Below are 12,775 nucleotides of genomic sequence, written 5' to 3' on the forward strand. Positions count from 1 at the left end.
TAGAGGAGGCAAAGGACTATGATCTTAAACATAAGTACTTAATGTTCTCTTCCTTAATGTACTGCCAGAATGCACCACTTCCATATAATAATTACCTGTGCTTACACCACAAATGTAATCAAAGAGCTGATGAACTGGCTTCTGAGTAAGTTCAACTAATTTTCGTAGGGTCTGGAGAGCAACCACGCCCCTATAGAAAAGATTAAAGGCAAAATGACAATTCCTGTTTAAAGAAAAAATTATTTAAGCCATTGAATAAAACAATCTAAGAATTGCTTTTGTAGTTTATATGCTAACATGAAAATTAAAAATATAAATCAGAATCAGTAAAAATTGCCTGTCCAAATTTTTAGGATTACTTTTGAAAATCTAATATCTAAATGATACAAAACCTACACTATGGCAGCACATTTTAAAATTTATACTAGTGTCTCTTGTTTTTTCACTGAACCCATCCTTCTGCAAAACAGTATCTCTTTAAATAAGAATAAATCTGGTCAGGCAGTGGCTCTTTCCTGTAATCCCAGAGCTTTGGGAGGCTGAGGTAAGAGGATCACTTGAGGCCAGGAGTTCAAGACCAGCTGAACAACACAGCGAGACCCCATTTCTACAGACTGCCCAGGCTGGAGTGCAGTGGCTCACTGGACTCCCTGCAAGTGCCACCTCCTGGGTTCACACCATTCTCCTGCCTCAGCCTCCCGAGTAGCTGGGACTACAGGCGCCCGCCACCACGCCTGGCTAATTTTTTTTAAATTTTTTTATTTTTAGTAGAGACAGGGTTTCACCGTGTTAGCCAGGATGGTCTCGATCTCCTGACCTCATGATCCGCCCACCTCGGCCTCCCAAAGTGCTAGGATTACAGGCGCGAGCCACCGCGCCTGGCCACCAGTCAGATTTTTAAGCTCCCTTTTCTTTATTCATTTTTAAAAACTTTCAATAACTTTAGGATAACCCTCTACATTAATGGTATATTAATTAATGTTGCTGACTTTGCTCATTTCTGAATCCTTGCCAACAGCAGTTAATAGCTTCACGAAGGAACGCGAAACGATGAAAAAGCTTAGGAGATATAGACCAACTGAGGGTGTACGTACCATGCAAACTCTTATGTGTGTATCATGACAATTTTTAACAGTGGGAGAATACAAAAAAACGATGAAAAGCTCTATTGCCAACACAAGGTAGGGGGTAGGTAAGTCCTGGAACACAAAGGTAGTTACGCACCAAAAAATTTAGAGTGTCAAATTGTGCCTTGATAATGTTAACAGGAAGTAACTAGAAAATTCTGTAAGATTAAAGTAGAAAATCAAAGATGCTGATCTTTTAAATACAACAAATTATGTGGATTTGAGGAGAGTTAAGATGTCTTATGAAAGAGATACATTATTAATTCAAGGCAAGATGATGAATTAAATGTAATGGATACAATATATTTAACAATGACCTCTATTATCACAAAAAGGAAATAAAATAGGCACATATATGTTCACAAAGAAAAATATTAGAAGAAAATTAATCAAAATACTAAAATAATCTTAGAGTTGTGAGCTATGGTTTTAGGGATTTTTTTCTCTCTCAGGTTTTTCTAACTACTCGTATAATTGGGAAAATGAACTATTTAAAATGTTGTGTTCATAAATTCTGAATGAATGTAAATACATATATATTTGCCAAGTTGCCACAGCTGTCTATGCCTACCACTGTAGGTTCTCTTATACCAAAGAAGTAAAAGATAGGGTTTTTTATTTTTTCTCTCAAGCCCTCATACATTACTGCTTTTACACAAACCTCCCATTCAGGCTGCTTTCCCATATTCCCCTAAACCAAGTTTTCTCAACAGCAGCACTGCTGACATTCTGGGTTGGATAACCTTTGTTTTGCGGGGCTGTCCTGTGCACTGTATTATGTTTAGTCACAACTGTCCTCTTCAAACTAGATGAAAGTGGCAGTGCCCTAGTTATGACAACCAAAAATGTCTCCAGACACTGCCAAATGTCCTTTAGGGGGCAAAATCACCTCCAGTGGAGAATTACAAATCTAAACCTAACTTCATCCTAACCCACCCCTAGATTTTCCCAAATTACCTCACACTGATTTCCTCCTTATATGACTAATACAACTCTTATTCTACAAGACAAACTATTTATTGGATACAAACTTCTTTTTCGTCATGCTTGTCTGACCTTAAACAGACATCTGAATGTTCTTTAATTTTCTTCCTTCCTATCTCTACATAAATATAACTTTTTTAAAAAGAAGTCTTGGTCCTGAGCATTCTTTAAAATAGTACTCTTCCTCTCTATGCCTTTACTTTGCTTTATTTTTCTCCATAGCACCCAGAATAACATATTTTTGTTTTTCTATTTGTTGTCTTTTTCCTCCTCTACAATGCAAACACTGTATTGTTTTGTTTGCTCACCGTCCCCAGGATCTAAATCAGGGCTTACAACATAGTAGGCACCCAATGTCTGTTAGCTGACTCAATGAATGACACTACCTGTCGCAATTCCCCTGAACTTAATGGCAGAAAGGATTCCTTCTGCTCCTTAGTGAAATGCTTCTACTCATTTAACTGCCATTTTCCTTACTTCTCACCATTTGGAACCAATTCTATGAACTAGAATAATCTCTCCAGTTATCACTGTATCTATATCACATGAATGACATACACCTTCTTAACATTATTCACTTTCTTAAGAAACATCCTCTAAGATCTTTTAAGATTGTTCTCTCTTCAGTGGGCTTTTGACAACTGAGCACTTCCGTATGGATATAATCTTACATTAAATATGTTCAAGAAAAAAGTGTCTTTCCTCAACACCAATCTGTTGAGACTCCCTGCAATTCTGTCCCAGTCACACACAGGTTTACACTTAGAGTGATCTTGACCTATGTCTACCATATCCTGTCTCCATGTTTCTTAAAAGTTACTGGTATTGGCTGGGCGTGGTAGCTCATACCTGTAATCCCAGCACTTTGTGAGGCTGAGGTGGGTGGATTACCTGAGGTCAGGAGCTTGAGAACAGAATTGCCAACATGGTGAAACCCTGTCTCTACTAAAAATACAAAAGTAGCCGGGTGTGGTAGTGCATGCCTATAATCCCAGGTACTTGGGAGGCTGCAGCGGGGGAACTGATCACTTGAACCTAGGAGGTGGAGGTTGCAGTGAGCCGAGATCATGTCACTGCACTCCAGCCTGGGCAACAAGAGCAAAACTCCATCTCAAAAAAAGTTACTGGTATGTTTTTCCTTCCTCCTGCCTTCCACTGCCACCATCTGAGGTTAGCTTCCTTCTCTCATTATTTACTCCTTCCTTCATATTGATGTTAAAGTATAAAGGACTCGGGTGAATAGAGAACCAAGGAATTTAACAAAAAGATACAGGGTAGTACTTGAACATACAGAAGAGTGGTTGGCAAGTTGGGTATACCAAAAAGCAAAATCAGGGAGGTAAGTTAAAGCTAAGAACAATAGGCAGGGCATGTACTATGAATTATGAGGTAGCAGTAGGGATGGCAGGGAACTAGAGAATGAGCTAGAAGATTTTGGGGAAAAGGTTTGAAAAACCAAGCCAAAAAATCTAACCAACAAGTTGGAAGGAACTAGATAAACAAAGACTTGAGTAGGAAGCATGGATGGATTGCCAGTAGTAAAAATAGAGCTTAATAGTGAAATTACCTCCTTCTGAACAAAGAATGAATTTATTTCTTATATAGCACCAGAACTGCCATCTCCAGGTGAAGACATTAGAAGTCAGGAAGTTAATATAGCCTCATTTTGCAACCATCACTTTATCAAGTGACTAGTGGATATATATGGGTAAGATAAGTGTAATAAAAGAAAGCTGGCTGGGCGCGGTGGCTCACGCCTGTAATCCCAGCACTTTGGGGGGCTGAGGCAGGTGGTTTATCTGAGGTTAGGAGTTCAAGACCAGCCTAGACAACATGGTGAAACCACGTCTCTACTAACAATACAAAAAATTAGCCAGGCATGGTGGCGGACACCTATAATCCCAGCTACTTGGGAGGCTGAGACAGGAGAATTGCTTGAACTTGGGAGGCAGCGTTGGCAGTGATATGAGATTGCGCCACTGCACTCCAGCCTGGGCAACAGAGCAAGACTCTATCTCCAAAAAAATAAAATAAAATAATAAAAGAAAGCTAAAATTATAAAAGACCATCAAGATTTTATGAGAATAATGGTTGATAAGCTTCTAAACTACCAAAAAGGTCTAAAAAGGCCAAATATAAAAATAGAAATACTAAAATAAAATAAAATAAAATATGAAAATATAAATACTAAATCAAACCAAAGTAAGAATTGAAGTATATGTCAGAGTAGCACTTAGATTAATTAAAACAATTTCATGTTTTATTTAAAAAATTTGATTTTATAATGATATATCAAATCATTTTTTTTAATTCCTAAAGCTGAATTCAATCTGTAGTTTTCAAGAACCATGTTCCAGCTGTGTGTGGTGGCTCGTGCCTATAATCCTAGCACTTTGGGAGGCCAAGGCAGGCAGATCACCTGACGTCAGGAGTTCGAGACCAGCCTGGCCAACATGGGGAAACCCCATCTCTACTAAAACTACAAAAATTAGCTGGGTGTGGTGGCGGGAGCCTGTAATCACAGCTAATTGAGAGGGTGAGGCAGGAGAATCACTTGAACCTGGGAGGCGGAGGTTGCAATGAGCTGAGATTGTGCCACTGCACTCCAGCCTGGTCAACAGAGGGAAACTCCATCTCAAAAAAAAAAGAAAAAAGAATCATGTTCCTAGCCTTACCTTGTTCCTCCACCATCAATTGAGAGAATTCGGATTCCTCTCCCTTTCACTGGATCCACGTAGCCAATTAGGGCCAAAATTTCTCTAACTGCAGCCTGAAGAGTTTCATCCTTAGTTTGTCTCAGTCGTAATAAATATGGAATAATTCTTTCCTATATTGAGAGAAAATATACTTTATTGCTTTTGTCAAATCAAGACTGAAAATGTATGATTATTATTAACCAACACCTGCAGTTCATCACATGACAATCAAGGTGACAGTGTTCATTACTTTCTTAGTAATCTTATAAGACAGATTAGTTTTTGATATATTAATGTCAATTATCTAGATTATATTTGTTTTAATATTGGGACAAAAATTAACCTCTATTCAAATATTTTCATTAAAAGGTGTAATACTTAACTAAAGAAAATATAATTTACTTAATTATAGAAATTCACAAAGTATTACAACAAAAGGTTAACATTATAAATTTTGTATAATATTTTGTACAAATCCTGAGATTAAGAGTCTAAAACTGATTCATAGTAACTACTAGAAGTTAAACTGTTATTAAAAAGAAAAAATGAACCATCTTATATACATTGCATAGGGGATTCAAGGGTGCCTCATAAAGGAATAGGAACAAATGTTAACAAATAAAACGGAGGTAAGAAGGTAAAAACAGGCTACTACAATTAAATAATCAGTTTAAATAAACCTGAGACTTCAAGATTCTAAGCACTCAACATCATATTGCTGATCACAGACAAGAGCTTAAATCCTAGAGTTCTATGTTGCTTACCAAAGATTCTCTAGCTTCTGTACACAGAAGCATCTGACATAGTCAGCACCCCAGGTTTAATGGAATGGCTGAGTGGCAGCTATAATTCTGCTGTGTAACCTTCTGTAAATCAAATAACTTTCCTAGGTATCACTCATTTTGTTTCCTTTTTATGATCAATCAATCTGAAATACTCTAAATTCTTTCTCAATATTTTTCCCCCTAATGTTGAGCTGTGAGGCCCCACTAGAGGAACTTGAGCAATGGTGGAGAATAATGCAAATTTCCAGTTCCGGTTAAGATGAAACACTGTGTTAGAGATCAATGCTCACATTAAGAACAAGAAAATCTTGATGAAATACAAGAAAAGCACCATCTGTTTAAAGGCATCAGACAGAGAGCTGCTGAAGCAACAAGAACAGATGGAGCCAAGAATCTGGAGAAGGAGTAATTGCTAGGAAGTGAGCTGGTAAACTATAGCTTTTCTTCCCTTGAGGCATTTGCTGATTCCAGGAAAAAGTAAAGGATGAAAAAATTGAGTCTGAATCAGACAGAGGGCCCCAAATAAACGACAGAGAAACCAGCTGATCACTTAGCATCTAAGGGGTTTGGAGTGAAAAAAAAATAGAAGACCTGAAGGGCTTCAAACACATGGCTAGCTTTACCTCAAGACATCTGCTGAATTCTAAAATCAGGAGGTGTGAAAGGCGAAAGGTAAGCTGAAGACCTCTGAAAATCAGAGTGGAAGGCTTTGTATTCTTGAGATTTTAGGACCCAATGAGGTGGTGGTTAAGTGAACACACCAGGCTCTCAACTGAAAGCCCCGGAAGAATATGCCCTAAAATCAGGGCAAAAGAGAGGTCTTACCCAAACTGTAATACAGCCTTGATCCAGATTTGACCCTAACTCAATTAAGGCTATCTGTGCTCCACTCAAATGCTAAACAGAAGAACAAATAAACCCTGGAAAAATATATAATTTGATCTAATCTACAGCCTATGCAATTTTTCAAATTTACAATCTCCAGCGTCCAGAAAAACTATAAAGCATGTGAATCCAGTACTGAATGACAAAAACCAAGAATTGATGTTCATATTAGAATAACCACAAAAAGATGTCATGGCTTGGAAACTCAACAAAGACCCAATTCACCCTAAATTGTTCCATATATTCACTGCAATCCCACCATGTTTTTCTCTTTAAAAATTTTTTTTATAGATAAGCTGATCCTAAAATTCATATAGAAATATAACATGTCAAGAATAGCCAAGCCAACAATATTAAGAAGAACAAGGTTGGAGGATTTATACTACCTAATATTAAGTTTATAAAGCTGCAAAAATTTAGCCAGTGTACTATTAGAGCAACAATAGACAAATATACCAGTGGAACAAAATACTGTATCTGGTCGGGCATGGTGACTCACACCTGTAATCCCAGCACTTTAGGAAGCCGAGGTGGGTGCATCACCTGAGGTCGGGAGTTCAAGACCAGCCTGACCAACATGGAGAAAGCCATCTCTACTAAAAATACAAAATTAACTGGGCATGGTGGCGCATGCCTGTAATCCCAGGTATTAGGGAGGCTGAGGCAACAGAATCGTTTGAACCTGGGAGGCGGAGATTGTGGTGAGCCAAGATCGTGCCACTGCACTCCAGCCTGGGCAACAAGAGCGAAACTCCATTTCAAAAAATAAATAAAAAATACTGTGTCTAGAAACAGATCCATATATACATCTCATTTATGATAAAGGTCTTTTCAATAAATGGTGCTGAGTCAACTGGATAAGTGTATTTTTTAAAAGTCAGGACTTCTGCCACACACCACACAACCAAATCTATTCTAGATGAATAGTAGATATAAGAGTAAAAGGCAAAACAAGGTTTCAGAAGAAAACACAGGAAAATTTATGTGTATATATATATATATTTTTTTTTTTTTTGAGACAGAATCTTACTCTGTCGCCCTGGCTGGAGTGCAGTGGTGCAATCTCGGCTCACTGCAACCTTCTCCTCCCGGGTTCAAGCCATTCTCCTGCCTCAGTCTCCCAAGTAGCTGGGACTACAGGTGCACACCACCAAGCCCAGCTAATTTTTGTATTTTTAGTAGAGATGAGGTTTCACCATGTTGGCCAGGATGGTCTTGATTTCTTGACCTCGTGATCCACCCACCTCAGCCGCCTACCTCAGCCTCCCACAGTGCTGGGATTACAGGCCTGAGCCACGGCGCCTGGCCAAAAATACTTTTATGACTTTAGGATAGGCAAAGATTTCTTAAACAGGACACAAAATACTAACCATAAAGAAAAGTATTGACTGGGCACGGTGGCTCACGCCTCTAAACCCAGCACTTTGGGAGGCGGAGACAGGCGGATCACGAGGCCAGGAGATCAAGACCATCCTGGCTAACCTGGTGAAACCTGTCGCTACTAAAAAAATGCAAAAAAATTAGCCGGGCTTGGTGGTGGGCGCCTGTAGTCCCAGCTACTCGGGAGGCTGAGGCAAGAGAATGGCGTGAACCTGGGAGGCGGAGCTTGCAGTGAGCCCAGATTGCACCATTGCACTCTAGCTTGGGCGACAGGGCGAGATTCCGTCTCAAAAAAAAAAAAAAATATATATATATATAAATTAGAAAAAATTAAGAATATCTGTTTATCAAAAAACACAAGAGTGAAAAGGTCAGCCACAGAATAGGAGAACGTATTTGTAAGACATACATATACACACCACACATGACAAGTGAGTTACAACCATAATATACTTTTTAAATTCTACAAATAATGAAGAAAAAGTTGGTCAACCCAATGGAAGAACAGGCAAGATCTGGAATAGGTACTTCACAAGGAAGTATAAACACGGCCAATAAACCATGGAAAAGATGTTGAATGTCATAGCTATCAATGAAATAAAAAATTAAAACCACAATTTAATATCACTTAACACCCAAAAAACCTGCTCAAATTGAAAAGATTTAAAAAGGTTGGGTGCGGTGGCTCACGGCTATAATCCCAACACTTTGGGAGGCCAAAGCGGGCAGATTACTTGACGTCAGGTGTTCAAGACCTGCCTGACCAACATGTGAAACCTCGTCTCTACTAAAAAACCAAAAATTAGCCGGGTGTGCTGGTGGGTGCCTGTAATCCCAGCTACTAGGGAGGCTGAGGCAGGAGAATTGCTTGAACCCAGGAGGTGGAGGTTGCAGCAAGCCGAGAACGCACCACTGCACTCCAGCCTGGACGACAGAGCAACACTCAGTCTCGAAAAAAGATTACAAAATAAAAGTGTTGGAGAGAAAGTAGAACACAGAGGCCTCATATAATTCTGGTGAAAGAATAAATTGGCACCAGCACTATGCAAAACCATTTGGCAGTATCTACTAATGATACAAATATGCTCACTCTGTGAGCAGCAATAGTACTCTTAGGTATATACCCCAAAGAAATGAAGACCTGTGTTTTCCAAAACATATAACCCAGAGGTACTACTCCTAAATATTCCCAAACTGCAAACCATCCAAATGTCTAGCAGTAGAGGGAAAAATGAAAAGTATACCCAACAATATAGAAGGTTCTCACAAACATAATATGGAGTGAAAAAAAAACCAGACATGTAAGAACACATGCTTATCATTCATATAACATGCAAAAAGAGGCACAACTAAATTATGCTGCTAGAATTCTGAAAAACTGATCAATCTTTTTGGGGACAGTGTTTGGAGTGTTCATAAGATTGTTTCTCATTCAGGGTAGTGGTTATATAGATGTATTTCATGTGTGAAAAATCACGGAGCTGTAAACTTATGATTTGTGTTGTTTTCTATATATAAAATTTTTATAAAAAGCTTTTTAATAAACCCAAAGGATGTATGAATCCTTGTGACAAATTCAGCATTTTAAAACTGAGAGGGGGAGAAAATAGAACATAGAAACAGGGTGGGCGAGGCCGGGAGCGACGGCTCACACCTGTAAACCCAGCACTTTGGGACACCGAGGCAGGTGGATCATCTGAGGTCAGGAGATGGAGACCAGCCTGGCCAACATGGTGAAACCCCGTCTCTACTAAAAATACAAAAATTAGCTGAGCATGGTGGCAGGCACTTGTAGTCCCAGCTACTTGGGATGTTGAGGCAGGAGAATCCCTTGAACCCAGCAGGCGGAGGTTGCAGTAAGCCGAGATCGCACCGCTGCACTCCAGCCTGGCGACAGAGGGAGACTCCATCTCAAAAAAAAAAAAAAAAAGAAAGAAAGAAAGAAAGAAATAAGCTGGGTGAGGTGGCTTACACCTATAATCTCCGTACCGCAGGCAAAGCAGGCAGATTGCCTGAGCCCAAGAATTCGAGGCCAACCTGGGCAACATGGTGAGACCCTCTGTCTACAAAAAATACAAAAATTAGTTGGGTGTGGTGGCACATGCCTGTGGTCCCAGCTACTCAGGAGGCTGAGCTGGGCTGAACCTGGGAGGCAGAAGTTGCAGTGAGTGAAGACTATGGCACTGCATTCCAGCCTGGGTGACATAGACTCGGTCTCCCAAAAAAAGAAAAAGAAACACATTTAACTTAGAAAAACAAGGAGTCCATAATATTATTTTAAAGGTGTAAAAAAATTCATTTAATCACTGAGGCAGCTATTAAAGCAACACCTTATTTTGAAAACTGGTAACTTAATACAAGGAAATTAAGCATTTCTCTTTCCTTTCCTGTAAAATTTGCCTTTGAGAATACCCAAATAGCTTCAGTTGATGAAGGAAGGCTGTACTTTACAGAAGAATGTCAATTATAATGTAGGAGTAACAGAATTAGACATTGGTCATTCTGCAACTCTAATGAAATTATTAGTTCTGGAAATGATTAGGTTAATGGTTGATGAGATACTACCACTAGCACAACTGTCCAATGAGAAGCAGATTGTCATCACCTTAACCCGGTGGTCATCCTTAGCATTACTAATGGTTGTTCAACTAATTGTCATGTGTGTCTTGATGTGATGCATTATGAGGCACATGACATTACCTACAATGTGCTCTAACAACAAAATGTTTAACTCAATCAAGCCATTATATTTAAATTCCAATGTTCAGGAAATGAAAAGGAAAGAGGAACACTTCAAGTAACATTGAGAAAGAAGGCAAGTACATCCAGAAAGTGAGTCATTCTGCCTGTTAACCAGCCTGATGTCTTGAATTAAGTCAGTTTTAAAGGTGCAGGTGAAGAAGGTGTGGCTGAAGGACTGCATTATACTTTAAGTGACTTGGAGAAATAGTCAGATGCAATGTGTGATCTAGACTGGGCCCTCATTTGGATCTAATCAGTTACGTAAAGAACATTTTCAAACTGGGTACAGGATAAAGGAACATTTACTGATATAGAAAGGTATACATTATATGCTAAAAAACCAGATTATAAACAACATATACAGAATGAGTTTATTTTGGTATATATGTGCATAGAATAATTTCTGAAGGAATACTGTGGCAGACATTACTAATGTTCACCAACACCCAGTTTGCTTCCCCTTCCAAGCATACAGAAGGTTGTACTTTTCAGGCCCATGCAATCAGAAAGGATAAACAGACTGCGAGTAGAAGAAACCTGTGCCAACTTCTGCTGAAATATTCTTTCCTTGCCATAGAAATCATAGAGGAAGACTTAATTAAAATACAGACAACAGGACAGGATCTTAGTAACCACCACACTGAGGTTCACTGTGCCAAAGAGTCACTCAAATTCACAGTTGACTTTGCATGAGCCAGAAATAAAACTGTTTTGTTAAGTCACTGAGATTTTGGTGTTGTTTGCTATTAGAGCTTAAGGCAGCTTAATCCAATGAACACAAATAAACTCTAATACATTACAGTGGCAATCTGAGGGTAGTAAAAATATATTATTTTTATTTTCTTATCTTTTCTTTCTTCTAATTCCCTACGATGCTTTGTGCTGCCTTCTTTCTAAATGGTCAAAGTTCTTCTTTTTAATTAAAAAACATAATGAAAGGAGACCACCTTCATCACAAACAGTGAAAAAAATTATCACAGACAATTCCCTAAATGTGACTGCCATAAATGTAGCATACAAAATAAGTAACTCATTTTTTTTTAGGGCATCACATATCAGACATAATTCACTGTATTTAGCTACCATAAGTATGGCAGACACATAAAAAAGTAAAATTCATACAGATGTTTTATAAAAATTCTATCATTTTTAAAAAGCTCAACTCTTGATAATAACAAAAAGTTTAGCTGGAAAAGTTCACACTAGAGCGTACATGCTGACATGTTTTACGCAACTTGTCCAGTTCACTGTTTTTCAGATGATTATTTAAGGGAAGGGTGATGAGTTTTTTCAGACTATCTAGACTTTTATTCATAATTGATCTGGATATACATTCCCATCACATTTGTTCACAGTATTGAAAGGTCCTTAGATTTGGGATTAGTTATGCAAGATAAAAGAGTGCTCAGAGTTTCAATTAGCAAGACTATTTAATAATAAACTACAACTGAAAACTACTCAGAAATCCATCAGTAGTACAACTGGCCTTGTAAAAGAGGTTGAAGTGAGCCCCCTTGCCCTTCTGCCATGTACGTAGGCCATGAGAAGCTGCTGTCTAGGAGGAACGGGACTCTCATCAAATTGTTGGTGCCTTGATTTTGGACTGCCCAGTTCTCATTTTGAACTATGAGAAATAAATTTCTGTTTTTTATAAATTACCCAGGCTAAGGTATTTTATTATGACAGCCCAAATGGACTAAGCCAGTATGTAATTCTATTTAAAAACCTTTGCTTTCAGTATATCACTGAAATGTGAAATATACTTAAAAGCATATGTATATTTGAGAATCTTTTCTTTTATGCAAGAGATTATAGAAATATAAAATATAATCCTAAATTGTAGGACCATAAAATACTGAAGCTAACTATAATAATGTATGTGTTATACAATACACAATTAAGGATGGGTACATTATTCAAAGACAATTCTTCAGCAAGATAATTGTTAAAAAGTCAAATAAATATGATCTAAATTAAAACAATTTTCTGAATGGCAAGCTAAAAATAAGCACTAAGAGATTTCTAATGAAATTTAAGCAATATCTATCATTACATTTTCAAATTTTTCATGAAATATTACAAATAATCTCAATAATATAGATGTAAAGAGACTCAATCACATTGGTCATATTTTATAGTACTGCTTTGAAAACGGTCCATATAAATGGGTCTAAAT

At 38.1% G+C, this 12,775-nt stretch overlaps 1 protein-coding gene across 3 annotated transcripts in view; it reads right to left on the reverse strand.

Moving 5' to 3' along the window:
* Positions 1-12,775, reverse strand: part of PNPLA8 (patatin like domain 8, phospholipase A2) — a 50,081-nt gene that overhangs the window by 24,471 nt on the left and 12,835 nt on the right. For all 3 annotated transcript variants that reach the window (XM_065542460.1, XM_065542461.1, XM_065542463.2), the window contains 2 exons: positions 4,787-4,938; positions 96-190 (listed from right to left, as the gene is read on the reverse strand). In XM_065542460.1, coding sequence (XP_065398532.1) covers positions 96-190; positions 4,787-4,938 — 247 coding nt within the window. The remainder of the gene's footprint in view (positions 1-95; positions 191-4,786; positions 4,939-12,775) is intronic.

This window comes from Macaca fascicularis, chromosome 3 (genome assembly GCF_037993035.2).
Source record: "Macaca fascicularis isolate 582-1 chromosome 3, T2T-MFA8v1.1".
In the NCBI taxonomy this organism is placed as follows: Eukaryota; Metazoa; Chordata; class Mammalia; order Primates; family Cercopithecidae; genus Macaca; species Macaca fascicularis.